The following is a 16,768-nucleotide window of genomic DNA, read 5'->3' on the forward strand; positions in this document are numbered from 1 at the left end:
CTGGGTGAAGAAGAAGCCAGAGAGGAAAAAACTTTCATGCAGTCACTGCAGAATATATGTATTTATCAACTTAAAGTGGAAAAACCCCAAAACTCCAAACCCAACCTAAAAGGAGAAAAGTACAAAAAAAGAAGTCAAAAAGAGAGAATACACAAAATAAAATCCAGATGTGAAATGTTAAAATTAGTAAGCTTCCTGTTTTTACTTAGAGAATCCTATCATGTCAAATTGTTAAAAATACTTAAAAAGAAGTAAAGCTCAAGAACTTGAATGATGGTGCCACACATTCTAGTACTTTTTGTTATCTTCCTGCTAAAGAAAGAATCCAACTGTGTATAGGGAGAGTACAGGCTATCTTACAAACTGTGTATTTAATACAATTCTGCAAGTCTGTGTGCATGTTTGCATGTACAATGTAAAAATCTTGTAAAGTACTATTTTTTCTTAATCCCTGGGAGCACAAGGGGACAAGCAGGTAATAAGTTTCTCAGTAGGAAAGTCTTTGAAGAAGCAACGTTGAAGCACAGTAGTCTCACTGCCCACATTTTGGTTCCAGTATTCAGGAAAAATGATTTTACAAAAAACCCACCAGGAAGCTGATGACATAAAGACATAGAAGCTGGCACGTTTCTCTGCCAGTTGTGTAATTCTTACTCTGTCTTTTTTCAGCTGTTTGGGTGACTCTAGAATATGGTGTGGTTTAGTTTTCTTGTACCTAATACTGGTGGAATAAAAGGATCTAAAAGATGGTGTTCTACTAAGTATGACAGATTTCAATAAATCTATTTTTCTTTGAATTTACTTCCCTTCCAAAAGCTGGGAATATAATTTACTTGCTTCCAAATATGGGGGGGTGTTTTGCATTGACATTTTTATCCTTTTTTTACTCATATGATTACATTTATTGACCACATTTTGTCCCACATAACTTACAAAATTTACAATAATCCACAGTCAAATAACTAATCCAGAATACCGCTTACACTTCAATTCGTATTGAGAATGAACTCCTAATGAGATTGAATTTACCATAAATATCAGTATCTGTTTCAATACATATGTGTATTACGTGATACCCTATGACTCATTGTACTGGATAGCACAACTTTATGTAACAAACACACACACACCAGGAAAATATAAATGTAGTTCAAAAAGAATTACTGCAGGTATTGGGCATGGGTAATGGAGAGGTTGCACACATCTGCTAACTGTAAAAATACCAAGACCCAAAACGCCAGCGAACAAAGCTCAAGCTGAGGAGATTAAAATGGAATTAATATTGCCTGAACAGGAGAACCATTGTCTACATGGCATGAAAAAAACCACCTTTCTCAGGCAGGGTAGCTTAAAGTAACAACGCTCATCTAGATTCACATTAATATCTTCCCAGGTAGGTGTACTAAAAGGTTTTTTCAGCTCGGGAAAATAGGCGTTTGTCTGGCCAAAGCAGGACATAAGGTACGTTTCAAAGCACACCCCCAATCTGGTTTAAATGACCGCGTTTGAGGCTGCTGCAGAAAGCAGGGCAGCAGCTCAGCCAGTCCCATCCACCCCAAATACACCCTCTGAGGCTGACTGCCTGGCAGCACGGAGCCCCGGGAGGGGCACGCTCGAGGCGCTGAGCGCCCAAGCCACCCACGGGGTCCCCTGCCCCGTTCAGCCCTCCTCCTGCTGTGCCCAGGACGCGCGCTCCCACGGGAGATCTCACGAAAGGGAAGGCGTTCGTTTTACAGATCCCAGCTGCTTCGGAACACTGTCAGCCCACCAGCGAGCGGGCTCTCCCCTGGACCCCTCTGCCTGCCGAGGGACCCCTCCTCTGCCCTAGCCCGCGGCAGCGAGGGACAGACCGTGGGGATAGAGATCCATCTTGAACATCAGCTCTGTCCAGACCTGGAAGAGGATGCCTACGCCACGCTCGTACTGCATTTTACGGGGCTTAGGAAAGCAGAGGAACGGGTTCTGCTTGCACCAGGCAAAGCTCTCTCTGCTGGGCTTCCCCAAAACACCTCTGATTCCTGGGTTTGGAAGCAAACAAAAACAAGTGGTAACTGTCTTTCAGCATCTTTTTGTTTTTAACCTGCATTATCAAATTTAGAACAATCTCCTTAGATTGTTATGTCTCAACACCCCGAGAGGCGGATGATGCTCCTAACTGGAGAACACCTCTTTAGCGAATAACAAGAGCACACCACAAATTAAAAAATACAAGGTGAAACACAGCTTTAGCACTCAGTATAGAAAAGGACTGAAATTGTATTAATTGGTTTGTATAATTCAGTCACCATCATCAGCACAAACTCTAATCGCTACTTATCACCAGAAGCTGAAAATGGAACCACAGACTTAATTTGTACACACTATGACAAATTATTTTAAACCAATTGTGCTGCTATGTGAAGAGCAGGTATTGTAAAAGGGTCCAAGCTGCCAGCAGCAAGGTCATAAGCCAGATGGGAATTCTCACAATGACCAGAGATCTCTTCATTTATTCATTTAAAGTTCTAAATGATAAGAAGTGAAATAAACCAAAAATCTTTGTTCTCCTCTCCTCCATTAAAAAAAGAATTCAATTACCAAGTTACATATTCTGTCTCTGAAAATACAATACGTATTCATCTTTTTTGGTTTTCAAACTCTATTCCTGGTTAAAAGGATTGACATCACTTAACTATTTATAGTCCAAATGGTAAGAAGTAAAACTGCTTGATATTTTTATTTCATTTTCTTATTATGGTGGCAGTACTGAAAAATGACTAGGAAGTAACATTTTAATATATCTCTTTAAGACTCCTAGATTTTAGGAAATTATTTAAAGGTATTTTACAACTACCACTGGTGTGTGGGCTTCCATTCTTAAAGAAATGGGGTTTTGTACTCTTGACAAGTACCAGTGGCGAACAATAAAATATGTGTGAATTGAATTTATCCAAGTTAGTTTACAATTCATACACTTTCATTAATTTAGTTCCCTCTATGCTTTTTTGTGGACATCTCCATCAGCAATAACAGTCACCACAGTGTATAAGACACTCTTCATTAACACATTTTAATTCTAACCAGGACTAAACTAAATTAGCTCTCAAAACGACACTCTTGTGCTGGGACAGCCTGCTGATAAACAGAAACATGTTACTTATCCTCTGCAAGGCTCGGACAGGCTATCATCAATTTTTAACAAAAAATTGTTTTCCTATTCAACGGCATTTTACTGTTAATTATACAACAGTTCTTGTCCTCCTTCGCCCCCACAAATGGCTACCACAGTGTTAGATGTCTTTGTTTTATATTTTGCTGAAGTATTTTTACAGATCAAACTTGGGATACACACTACACATCTTGTAATCTACCAGTATAAATCAAACTAGCTCTTTTTATCTACAATATTTCACATAAAATCATGTTAGATTCTCAGCACTGAGACAGGATTTCTCTCTACATTGACCTTTCCTGATGACCAAACCTATTTCCACGAGCAAGTTCTTCTCTGTGCTTCAGATGAAGATCGCTGAAAAAATAATTTCTGTATTTATGGTTTTCTAAGAGCAGCCTGACGTGCTCCAGCAACCTATAAAGAGCAACAGTAGGTTTGATTTAATTTATAGAGCAAAATTAAGATTTTTTTTTTTTAAAATGGAAGAGCCTTCCATAGACACCCGTCTTTCTACATCTGAAATTCCAAAAGTTACAACAATACTAGCATTTCAAACAAAATTAATGCTTTATCCCTGGTCAGGAAATACAGGACTCATTCCACCATATGAAAGAATACTGGAATACATACCTTGCACACTCTGCATAGACAAATGAATTAACAAAACGCTTTAAAAAAAAAACAACCCAAAGCTTTTGTCCTTAGCTAAACATTCTCTGTGATGCTAAGAGCGGGATCTGCCCACTTGCCTGGCTACTTCTCCAGACATTTGAGTGCAAATAACACTCATTTTCATGATAGATGATGATCTTTATGAATTGTACTGTTATTACATCTGTCTCACTTTGTGGGAAATATAATCGCATGCTCCATAAGATTTAGCAAGTGGGAGAGAAAGGGGTTAAGTTCTGCACTTATTTAATGGAAATTTTGAAAGAAATGCAATTTTAGAATGGCTATTACCTACATGCATTTTAAACCAGGGTAATAGTTTTTACTTCATTTTTTATTAAATGCAAATACTACAGAAAATAGAGTATTTCAAACCTGACAAGCTAAAACTAAAACATCGAGAAGTATCAGTTTTTTTAACAAAATAAACAAACTGCGCTTTTAGAATTCAGACATCATATGCACAGATCACTAAGCTTGAGAAAGCATTTCCTTAAATTTAGTAAACCTTCTAGTCACCCTTGATTATGATATACGATTGATTTTTTGGAACAACTTTGACAACGACAAGCTGGAGTTTGTTATTCCTGCTGTTATATTTAATAAATACATTATTTCAAAGCTATATGCATTATCATCATCCAAGGATTTTGGCTTCAAACCCAATCACTGGTGGCTCAAGTAAAAAGGAAGAGTCAGACTATGACAGGAACTGAATTAACCTCAGCAGAGGGAAGCATCATGTACAAATGAGAACCCTTCCCCTACTCTTTAGTATCACTTCAGCAGCAGCAACTATAATGCCAGTTTTAGTGTATGCTCAGTACCCTTAAATTTCCAAGGTCTATCTCACAGAGAACTTGAATTTTCAGGATAAGATTATAGAGTTCAGAGTCATCCTAGCCAGACGACTTGGGCCCAACTCCCCCTCCTCCCCTTCCACCACTCCACAACTAGCAGTGGGTCTGTGGCTGCCTGAGATGTACGTGTGGAATGACTGGAGGAGGGGGAAGCGTGGGCTCAGAGCTTATTTAGCTACTCAAGCTGAGCAGTTTTAATTTGTTCTAACAGTTACGAGCAGTAAAACCATTACCACAACTGCAGGATAGAATTATCAAAGCCAGCAGATGTCAAACACCTTTATCTTTTTAAAGTTGACGTTATTCCTGGTATTTAGAGAAAACAAACAAAAAAGAGAGGACCAAACATGAAGTACAGATTTTTCTAGATGCTAATCCTCCCTCATATAGTCTAAAAAGTCAAAATAATTTTTAAAATTAAAGTACTTTAAAATACACCATGATACTGGCAAGTACAAAAATGCACAAATCCCAATTCTGCAAATAATTAGATGTACGCATGATTTTATGCACTTCAGTATTCCCAGTGGGTGTCAGTCTGCTGTACTGGAGTGGATGTGTTTATAAACAATGGAGATTCTGAAACTACAATAAAATACTTCTTACTAACATTAATTATATAAAGCTGGGGGGGGGGGGGGGGAATCACCTTTAAAATCAATTTTCAAAGCTTTTCAAGGCCTACCAAAGCTGCTAGATTTACTCACAAGCTGTACTTGTACCTTTGGTGACATTTCACTCTCTCACAGCAATGTTTTAACAATCCATGATGCTTTTCAAGCTTCTGGGACTTCACTGTATCTGCTCTGCTCAAGGCCCAATTCTTTTAATATTTTACTCCTTCACCTGCAATTATCTCATTTGTTCCACTGGAATTTAGGATGGGTGTGAACATGTAGCAAATTCAGCTAATTTTGCAGTCATGCTCCAGTTCATTTCTAATGATTTGTACATTTTAGTTTAAAAAACACCAAAGTACAGGCAATGCTACAAAAGTGGGGAAAACATGAGGATCAGCAGTGAAAGGTAAGTGATGAAGCAGGATGCTACCAATGTTAACAAAGTACGTCTGTTTGAAAATGGAGGATAAAAAATGGTAATGCCCTGGAAAAGTAGGAAACTATGTGATTGTTAGGGGAAGATAATAGTTGAAACAGTTCAAAGGTGTTTAAAAAGAAACAAAACTTTTTAAAATCAATACACACAGACATCATGGTCCTGCAAAGACTGGTCTGAGAGATGCCTGCATTTTCTAGCTTTAGTCATGTAATTTAGCGGCTGGAATTACGAATCCTCATTCCTTGTGCAAAGAACAACTCCTCAGTGGACAATTCATAGAAGCAACACAGCCACTCCAAAATGGCTTTGAAGGGACACTGGAGGATTTCTCCCTCCTCATCTTCCTTACTGCTGGATGCTTGTTCAAAGGAGCAATCTAGGAGGATGTTCTGCAATGTGAAGGGGCTGAGGCAGAGGATCACGTACCCAGCAGATCCCTGGCCAGTGCAATAGTTTCCAGGAGACCAGTGCATGTGAGCTAGATTAAAGTGAGTGCAAGGACTGAGTAAAACCACAAATAGGCTGGTTTAACCTCAGCTGTTGTGGAATCAGAGGACATGCAAAGGTGCCAACCATATTTGTTTGGGAGACTGTGGCCAAAGACTTCTAAAAAGGAGCAGATATTTTATACTTACCCTTGGAAAACAGCTCAAATATAACTTTGCTTGCTAGTTTTCTTGGGGGTATATAGCAAAGATTTAGCTGTTTTAATCAAATGCTGCATTTATCAAAACCGTAATACAAGCTCTATTTTTTAAAATTGTATCATACCATGACTTTACTATAAATATTGTAAATGCAAGTATAAATGTAAATAGTACATTATAAAGATACTTTGCAGACTTACACAGAAGCTTACAAATCCTTTCTTTTTATACATAAATAGTTCACTATTTCTGTTTCAAAATGCAAGAGGTGTGTGTTGTTATTGATTTTTAATTCACTAACTTACTTTGCTTATTTTCACAATCTAAATGCTATTTAAACTCATATTTTAATAGCAAATAGTAATACTAAGCAAGAAGAGCAATAGAAAAGTTCTTTCTGCTCATGCATCTTACTGTAATGATGCTCTCCTAAAGCATTGGGTCAGCTCTACTAAGGCACAAGACTAAAAATAATACTTTAGAATAATACGGATTGAGCTAAATTGAGAATTAAAAACTGCCACTAGATGGCATGACAGCCTTACATTACTTTGGTGGGTTGGGTTTGGTCTAGGTTGGGTTGGGTTTTTTTCCCCCTTTATATAAGAGGAATATGTAACATTTTTATTTCAAACATGGTGTCGACACATTTTTCCCATGCCATTCCAAGTATGTCTGATGATCACAAATTGGTGAATGAAGCAAACTACTTGACAATTCCTTTAGAATATATATGCCCTATGGAAATAAGGTTTAGCAGTAAGCTCCACTAGAACGAATTTTAACAAATTTGCTGGAAAAAAAGTAATGCATTTAAAAGAAAGGGCAGTTCACTTATATGTGAAAAGGTATAGTCAGTGGTAGAGTTTAACTTTTTTTAAAAAATTACCAAATTAAGCAAGTGAACTGTCAATTATCAAACAACCTGCCTCCTCTAAATCTCAGCTGGCACTTGATGAGTTAACTATTCAGCAGTGTCTCTCAGGTGAGTTAAGTACAAACCCAATGTTATTACCTGCCTTTAAAAAACAGACAGGCTCCTTATACAGATGCAGACATGGCAAACTTTTGGTCAACCATGTAATAAAACAGGTGAAGATAACTGGTGTTTAATTAAATACGTATTTAAAAGGCTCCCATAACTGCAGCACAAAAATAAACAACCAGAGTCAGATATTCAGCAGTCCTAGTTGTCACTAACTTAGAGAAACATGATGAATTCACTGGATTAGAACCTAGAACTTCTGAATAACCTTATACAGTTCAAGATGTCCCTGCTTATTGCACGGTGGTTGGAACTAGATGAGCTTTAAAGGTCCCTTCCAACCCAAACCATCCTATGATTCTAACTCTGCATTTAGGTGTGTTAAAAGCAAAAAAGTAACTAAAAGGCAAATAAAATCCTGTGAAATCAATACTTTTCAGTCTGTTTAAAAATTCAAAATACTTCAATGAACACAAGCTCCAAAATTTCCCTCTGGCCTCTATTTGCTTACTAAAGCTGAAATTGTCCACAAAGGTCAAACAAATAGGCTGCGAAAATACAAATATAACCTATCTCAAATTATTTAGCCGATTTAAACATCAGTGAAGAGATGGATGGAAACAGGCCAGCACTTCACTACCTGAAGAGCAGCTGTTTGCACCTGAACACAACCCTCACGCTCCACATGGGCACACTGGCGTATGCCCGGGAACAGAAGTGTATCTGGGCTTCAAAATTTCCATGAAGATATTTCCAAATGTTCAGGTCGTTATTTTCTAAATTCATCCTGTACCATGAAGTGCAACTATAAACCCAATTTTTTTCCGACCTCATCTTCCTCAAGAAGAAGGGAGCAAGGCTAGTACTGAACACTTTGAAGACCTTGCTCTGCCTGTATCTAAGAGGGCTTTCACAAGTAACGCTTACATACTGCACAGAACCAACTCTGCTGAAAAACGCTGGTTGTCCTCAGGCCAGAAACTGGAAGTTAGATTGGATGTGAAAATGTGAGTGCCTCTGAATTCTATGACGTAATCCTCTTTGAACACAAGTGGATGAATTTAACTCACTGTCAATGAGTTTATCAGAATGCATCCTCTAATGTCTAGACCCAAAGGTAAATAATTATTAGCATCTTATTCAGTCCTCCAGTTGCCCTACTATTTCAGTATCAGTTAGGGCTCCAAAAAGAGGGGCAAAGACAAGGTCACTTTGATCTCTGTGGGCGGCCATATGAAGAAACTAACAAAAGAGTAACTCTGATGCTAAAAAACGGCACAGAAAATGTCCTAAATGACTTTATATTATTAACGTAGTAGCTAAGTGCCTTTCTCACACCTTAGCTCCATGTACAGGATGTGGTCTAGAGAGCAAAACTGGCAAACTGATGATGTATTTCAGGACTCTGACTGGAGTCAGATGAGCATTTCAGGAATGTATACAGGTATCTTACCCTTATGCAATCTAATATAGTTTCATGACTTCTGTTGCCCACGTAATTCATAATCTTTTAGAAGGATCATCACTTATGATGTTCCACTTTCGTAGGTGGAGAAACATAATGAAAGAATTGAAACAACTTCTCTTGGGTTACCCAGGAAACATGTGGGTAACTTATGGATGAACTACATATTGTTTTTTAGCATCCAGGCTTGCACTCCAGTTCCCAACCATTATCCTTCTCTGAGGCTCCGTATTTAAGAAAGCAACTTACCAGAAGCACTGACCCACCAGACATCACCCTCGCTGGACTGAACTTGACCTGTTATTTCAGCCTCAGACAAAACCATCTCTAAAACTTGACTGCGTTCTCCTATTTGGAGTTTAAGAGTCTTGTACGACAGAACTATTGTCTTTGCTCCTCCTGTGGTCCCACACATTCAGTTTTGCTGCTAATGAACCACGAGCAGATTCAGTTACTGTATAACCCCAATTTATTTCCAGACTATCACCTATTCTACATACTGAAAGAAGATGAAGACAAAAAAATACGTAGCTGTGAAATTTAAAGTTACATTAAAATACATACACACCAGTAGATGAAATTGAGACACATCCTGACTCCACATAAACCTCTTTTCTTGACTTTTCAAATTTCATTTTTGACACTGTAAACAATTGGCTTTTTAAAAAAAGTGATTTAGTTGATGACAATAGTTGTGCACAACACAACTCTACCACCTTCCTTTCACTGTATCATTGCAAGTCATTGCATTTTGGACTGTCAGCACTGTAGTGATCATCATCCATCACCTGAACTGAAGTATAAAAATACAAGTACTGAGAGATACAAGACAAATTCAGCTGCTTGCTTCAGAACTCCACCTCTGTGGACCAGGCATAAAATGCCAGAGATTGCTAATTAACTTCAGTGCTAGGGGCCTACATGTAAGTGAAAGCCTCATTTTACGAAGAGCTTTACCAAACACTGTCTGAGAAACCATACTTCTCTCGTATTTGTTTACCTCCATGTGCTATACTAGTGTTCTGAATTATTTCCTTTTATAAAAAATAAAATACATTTATTTTCTTTTACAAAAAATAAAGGTCACAGAAATAATAGTAGTGGTCAGCAGTGCCAATAAAACTGGAACCCAGGTCATGTTTCTTGGTTCCCAGCACTGTCCCCATCTAGGCTGTCACCTTCCCCTGTCATGTCTGGTAAGATGCAATTGCAAAAGCAAGAGCATCCATTTCACTTACGTCCCAGTTAGTGGTTAGTGCCGCATGCCGAAATAGAGTTGCAGTGCAAAACCAAGAGCCAGTACTGATGAGAAATGAAATGACTTTAAATCGTCCAGCAATTCTGAGTTAGCCAAGCAGAGCTGGAAGGCAGTGGCTGTCTTTAGCTTTAGCTTAGGCCAATCCAAAGATTTCATGAAAGCAACATAAGGCATCCTTACCATTCCAGGATGACCTTCTAGATAAATTCTCAGTTGCAAGAAGTTGAAATGTTACAACATTTTTGTAGTGCAAAGTCTTAGTGAACTAAAGATAGATATTAAGCACTGTTCTCCCACTGTTTCTATAACCTTCCAAATCTTAAAAACCAAAATTGTTCACTTTCATAATCTAGGAGTGAGTTGAAGGTCTAAATTCCAAACTCATAGTGAAAGAAGACCAGCAGTTCACAGAAAGACTGAAGTTTGTCAGTATTCAGATCAAGACAGATGAACATGTTTTCTGTGATTTGGTTTATTATCAGTTGGGATCACAGGAATTGCAGAAGAGTATACAAAAACTGATTGTCTAGTTAAAGGTGTACTAGAAAGAAAGCACCTATGAAGGAAGCAGGAAGTTTTGATCATGAGTTTCTTGCTTGTCATTTCTCCTGCTTTTTATGGCACTAGATGATGGTCCTGAATTTTCAAGGTTCACATACACAGCTATGTCTGCCAATATATTTTCTTGTCCTCAGATAAATTGACATTGCTAAGATTCAGCTCCGTCTGAAGGTATTACAACCAGATGTTAATGGCTTCTTGACAAAACTTACTCCAATACCACAACACCTTGTCGTGGACTGTCTGTCCATATTTGCTTTATACACACCTTACAGTTTCAGCACACTGTTATGTAATTGACTGGATTTTGGCTTAGCTCCCCTTGCTGGGATTGCTCCCAACCATATCAATGTATCTGCTATCGAACCTACAGTTGGATTTGCTAACTAGCATGTTATTTATGTACTTTTTTAAGCAGATGACTACAGCAAAAACTAATGATCTTTTGAAAAATGTTTGTTCTGTTGACAAGGCCATTCACCTGAGGAAAGTAGATCTCTATCAACTATAACTGTAAGGGAATAATCTTGAGTATTGCATGTTACAGAGAGACACGATGGCACAGACCCAGCAGTTTCAAGGAGAGGTGAAGGGTGATGTCTGGAAGAGTCCAGACCAGCCTCTGCAGACCAGCTCTTGGAACCTGCCTTGCAGAAGACTCAACTGGCTGTGTTGCTGAGTTGCTGATAACTCTGATTAATGTCACAAACTATGTTACACTGAAAATGGATTTTCCTCATTTATTTTCAATCTCAGGCCTTGCAAAAAGAGCAGGCTGTTAGTGGGGCTTCACATAAGACTGAAGTCAGATACTGACAGACAAGGAAAGTTTACCCATACTTAACTTTCTATCATCTTGTCTTTCTTACATCTTTAAAGATCTAGAGTGGCTAGGAGTCTTTTCACGCTTCTAAAAACAAAACTCCCACACCCTCCTCCTGCAAAACCTTTAAAATAGTTACTCTCTCCTCTATACTTCACATACTTGTCCTATCTGTGCCCCTTCCCCCTCTTAATTGTCCTCAAAGTCAATAAAAGAAAAAAACTTTAATTCCTTTGACATTCCAACTGGAGTGGGCGGCTAAACTAAGAAAAAATGAAATATTTATACAATATAAAAATTAAGATAGAACTGTGTTTAAAAAAATCTACCTAACCAGCTGTTCAAAACAGTAAAGGCAGAAATAAAATAATTATTCAGTTCTGCCAACTCCTGAGGATTTTGTGACTGGCAACAGTAAGGTATTTTCTACTTCAATTGCAAATATATCTTTTCATTCATGTATTAAAAATCATGCCTCAGTTTTTGAGTTGGCAAAGGAAACATCATGCTCATGCCAGGTTCAGGGTTTCTTTATGTCAGTATCCATACCGCAGATTGCAGTTTTTCCCTCTGTGACTATGGGAAAAGAAGACCATACAAATAATGTTGTCACTTACATACAGTGTAAAGAAAGACTGCTGACATCCTGCCATTTTTGTACAACCATCATTTGGATATAAAAATAAATAACACATTTCTTCTTTTTTCCCAGATGAAATATGCTTCTTTTTTCTATGTATCTCAGGGAAGAAGGAAAAAGACACTGGTCTCTACCTGGATTTCAGCACTTGGTTTTTAGGGAATATCCCATCCCAATGTTCTCCCCACATCACAATCCTGGAAATCTGGGTTGTTTCTTTCACAACATGAGATCAAGTATGTGAAGTGGAAATCTCTGTTCTTCCTAAAGAGCTGTTTCAATGCTAGAGATGCTGCTAGTTCTTGCTCCTGCTGCACAGCCACAGTAGTCTGCCAGTGTGGAGAAAAACAACCGAGCTTTGGTGAAGAGGAGATGCAAGTTTGCTCATAGGAGCAGTCCAATCTCGGATTACAACTGTTAGGCTGGCCTTGCACTAAAAGCTCCCATTTTTTCCATCATAGTATTCTGTACTGTTAATGGCCAAAGCGCTAACTGGGTATTTAGTTTCATTTACGATAAACTTAACAGAAGCAACACACAGTCTAAATCCTTGGCTTGTTTTTTTTAGGCATTAGGGCTGAGATCTTCAATGTGCAAGGAGATGCTCAGTGGGATATTCTTAATTGCCTAGGTCTAATTCCCGCTGAAACCTGAACATCTTAAAAATCTGGCCTGTGGCTTTACCACAGAGCTAAACGTGACCAACAACGTTCTTAATTTAAAGTTTCAATGCAATGTATGTATATTATCATAAGAAAATATTTTAAAATTATATTCAAGCATTTTCAGTCTCCACGCATAAACTGGCACCATTTCTTATCCTTGAAATTTTGAAATACATTGTGCTGTACTATTTCATAAATGAAATATTTGTCAATCAGAGAGATTCCTTTCCACCTATTCACTTTTCTTAAAAAATAAACTCTCAAGTATTGTACTATATAGTGAGACATAGTTTAGAACAGGACCTTTTCTACAGACTTGTAAACAGTATTACGGAGGATCTTCTATCCTAAAATTCCTGTAATCATAATTTTTCTGAATACCTGAAAAAACCCCGGTGGTACAGGACCTACTGGCATGCCATCTCCTGGGGGAATGTTTCCTAGCACTGGACTGGGAGCTGCTGCAGCACTCTGAAAAGAACAAAGGGAGAATAAACCTTTGTCATTGCATGGCAGGCATTAAACCCCTCAAAGCCCCCAAAACAAAAAAAAAACCCAAAACCTGACCAATATTCAGAAAGTAATTCTCTGGAAATGTCATAATCTGAAGGTAAATTACAACTGTATAGTCTTTAGTCTTTGTTTACACAAGTATAATAATTTGTTAAAATAACAAAAGTATGTTGAGGGGAAGGATGCTAGAGATTGCACAGATACACAAATATGTGTCAATTAGATAAATCTTGACTAGATGTTAAAAAATACCACATCTGACTGTGTCTATATATATACAAATGTGAATGTAACTTGCACACTTTTTCTTGTATTATGTGTATAAACATCCTCACACATGCACAGATATACATATAGCATAAAGAAAGTAATTTATGCATATTATCAGCAATTTCCAAGCACTTTAAAAATAATTTCAGCAGACTGTAATATTCTTTCAGAACTACATCAAGCTTCAAAACAGGATTCTGTTACAAACAGTACAAGAAGGAATGCTCACGATTCTGCTGGTAATGCTTATGATTTTACCAACCCCCAAAATAGCCACCATGACAAATTAGAAGAATTCAGGTTACATTTTCGGACGGGGGAAAAAAAAAAAAAAGGATTTCTAAGAAGTGAATCAGAGGATGAAATTAGTTACCTTTGCAAATCCTTCAGTTGGAATAAGCAAGTAAAGAATATTGCTTCTGGCAATTTACAAGCAGGAGATCGTCACAAAAAGGGAAGCCAAACTGTTATTGTTGTCATGTATTGGAACCTCAATTACTTTTAATTTCTAGCAGTCTTCCTTCCTGCAATATGTTTCTGTAGGGCATAAGGCTGAATCACCTATAAAGGCTTACAATCTTCTGTGAAAGTACTCATGCACACACAATGCATTGAGAGCCACTTGCAGCTTACTAATGACCTGCCAATATCTGCCCTACAGAATATGAATAGCTTATGTTTATTAACTTATCACTCTATTGTATGCTCACACTTGATATCCAAAAGCTGCAGATCTGGAAACTGTATTTCCAGGTGTTTGGCACACTATCTAGGAAATTAAAGAATAATGCTGGAAAGAATTGAAAACTGGCACAAAGAAGGGCTGACCTTTTTAAACCAAGCAGAAAGGAAATATTCAGTTAATTACCACAGATTTTTCAATGGCTTAAGCTGTGCTTTAGAATATGCTAGCAGTAGCATATTTAGCATCTAAGCTGTATGTTCTTTCCAAACAAAAGTCTAGAACATATCATTAAAATACAAAGACTGCAGAAAGTGCTGGTTTCAGAACTAAGCACAAGACTTTGATTCACTAGAAAACACTCTAATAAACGGTTTTATTTATGCAAGGATCTGGTCTGCAGGATCAGTGTTAAAATACTGTAAAATTGCAATTTACAGAAAAAGCCTGTCAGGTGAGTTGGACATAGCAAACACTTTTGAATCATAATGCCTTCTTGTAGGAGGCCACCACAAACTAACCAAAGCAGTCTATAAAGCTGTAGCAAATAAAGATGGTTCTCTTCTAGCCACTGCCATTCTTTGGGCACTGCCTGAAGTTATGACACTGAAGTATGATGCTGCTCAGCTGTATGCAAAATCATGCGCCTCCCTGGAAGGTGTCAGGTACTTCTCTCAGGTCTGTCACAGTCTCTTGGCCTCCCAGAGGGGGAAATAAGCAAGTGGTGTGAACGCACAGAAATAACTCCTGAAGAACAAAATAATTTTGTTACCCTTCCTTTCTTTTGCACAGATTCTGTGAATGTCCACAAATTACTTGCAGATTATCTACATTTCCAAAGGAAAACAGAAGAGAAAGCTTTCAGCTTTTTTTTAAGCGAAAAAATGACCTGTTTAAACTGAGCATCAGGTAACAATGTCAAGTAAAACCATGAATTAGGTGCAGGCACAGTTTGAGTGAAGTGTGTTGGATCTTGCTTCCATATGTACATGTTTTCTAGATGAAGAATGACAACAGTAGCATCACTGATGGAGAAAATCAATGATGTTAAAAGCCTGAGCATCTTAAAATGTCCAAAATAGCCTGCGCTGCAGTCTCTGACTAAGAAGGAGTAGCCCATTAAAGGGGCACTAATAATGATAAACCTTATTACAGTATCATCCCTCCTTGCATACTAATTCTTGATTGCCCCTATGGTACCTTAGCTGTGTCCATCTTTACCAGCCATGTAATATGCACTGTAGTATGTCCAATGGAACTGATGCTACAGAATAAAGCAGACTATAATAATGAACAGACTATAATAAATCACTGGGCAAACACATCTCAACAGTTGAAGTCAGGTAGGCAAAATACTGTTAAAGTTGTGAGATCTCAGAAAAAGAGCTAAGCAGCACCTCCTCTGATAAATGACCAGTTTTCAGAAGTCTCCCATCCCAGGTTCTGTCACTCCTGCTCACATTATTTAAACTGAACTATACCAGGCATTAATGCATGTCAGAGTGCCTTAATGCACTCAATGGGTCTTAGATGTCCTCCTCAACTGCAGCCTCTGCCAGAGCCCCCAGGTTACAAATGGAGAAGGAGAGAACGACTTCTTGGGATGCAGTGCTCCTACAGGGATATAGGGATCTCCCCCCGCCATTTCCCACACTTTGAAAATCACTTTAAAAACAGGAAAATGGTAAAATACATTTAAAAGCTTTTAAAAAAGAGAGATGGAAATAATGATTATTCCAAAACAGGAGAAAAAAACAATTAAAATTATAACTGTTAAGATTTATGTCAGCCATTAAACCTCCTAACAAGGCTTTATAAGAAATATATGTAAAGAGAATGTTTTCATAATTGTCCGAATAGTGGGGTTTTTTTAAATACATTCTTTTTCGTATTTTTGAATCTGACATAGTACTGATACCATAGGAACCCAGCTTTATTCCTTGGTGAACCTCAGAGATCAGCATGCAACTCTCCAGGACTGGTAAAATGGCACAAGGAAATTCTTCGTCTACTGAGCTACAGACATAGCAATGGATGACCGCTAAGTCTACCTCACACATGTAATGAAAACACATTACTTTCAGAGGTGCTGCTGATTCCTGTGAAGGGGATCTAGCTCCAAAGTTAACGACTTTTTAGGAGGAGTTGGTTTTGTACAACTTTGTTGATGAAGAGGATATGTAGAAAGGAGCAGGATGAAGCCAACACTGGAGAGCTTCTTCTACAGCCTCCTCAGAAAGCCTTCTGCTGGAGGACTGAAGTCCCGTTCTGGAGACCTGCCCTGAGGGTGGCCGAAAGATCTGAGCGGTGCTATCAGGTGAATCATTTGTGATGATGAAGGGGACGAAAAGCAAGGTCTTGTGGAGGTATTATACAACAAGTGGTCCAGACTTACTTACCGTATCTTGGTTCTCATGGTTTCCGGAGAAAAAGGTCTCAACTAGAAGGGAACTAGCTCTTTTCTTCAGGCTAGTTACTCAAAATTAAATTTAGTTACTAATGTTGGCCATTTTT

General features: G+C 38.1%; 1 protein-coding gene across 4 annotated transcripts in view; it reads right to left on the reverse strand.

The window, feature by feature from the left end:
* Window positions 1–16,768, reverse strand: part of SSBP2 (single stranded DNA binding protein 2) — a 195,995-nt gene that overhangs the window by 55,241 nt on the left and 123,986 nt on the right. For 3 of the 4 annotated variants that reach the window (XM_075020324.1, XM_075020323.1, XM_075020320.1), the window contains exon 5: window positions 13,171–13,260. The exons of the other annotated variant lie outside the window; for it this stretch is intronic. In XM_075020324.1, the coding sequence (XP_074876425.1) occupies window positions 13,171–13,206 (36 nt within the window). In that variant the 5' untranslated portion in view covers window positions 13,207–13,260. The remainder of the gene's footprint in view (window positions 1–13,170; window positions 13,261–16,768) is intronic. 4 annotated transcript variants of the gene reach the window in all.

The sequence above is a fragment of the Buteo buteo genome, chromosome Z, assembly GCF_964188355.1.
Source record: "Buteo buteo chromosome Z, bButBut1.hap1.1, whole genome shotgun sequence".
NCBI classification, from domain to species: Eukaryota; Metazoa; Chordata; class Aves; order Accipitriformes; family Accipitridae; genus Buteo; species Buteo buteo.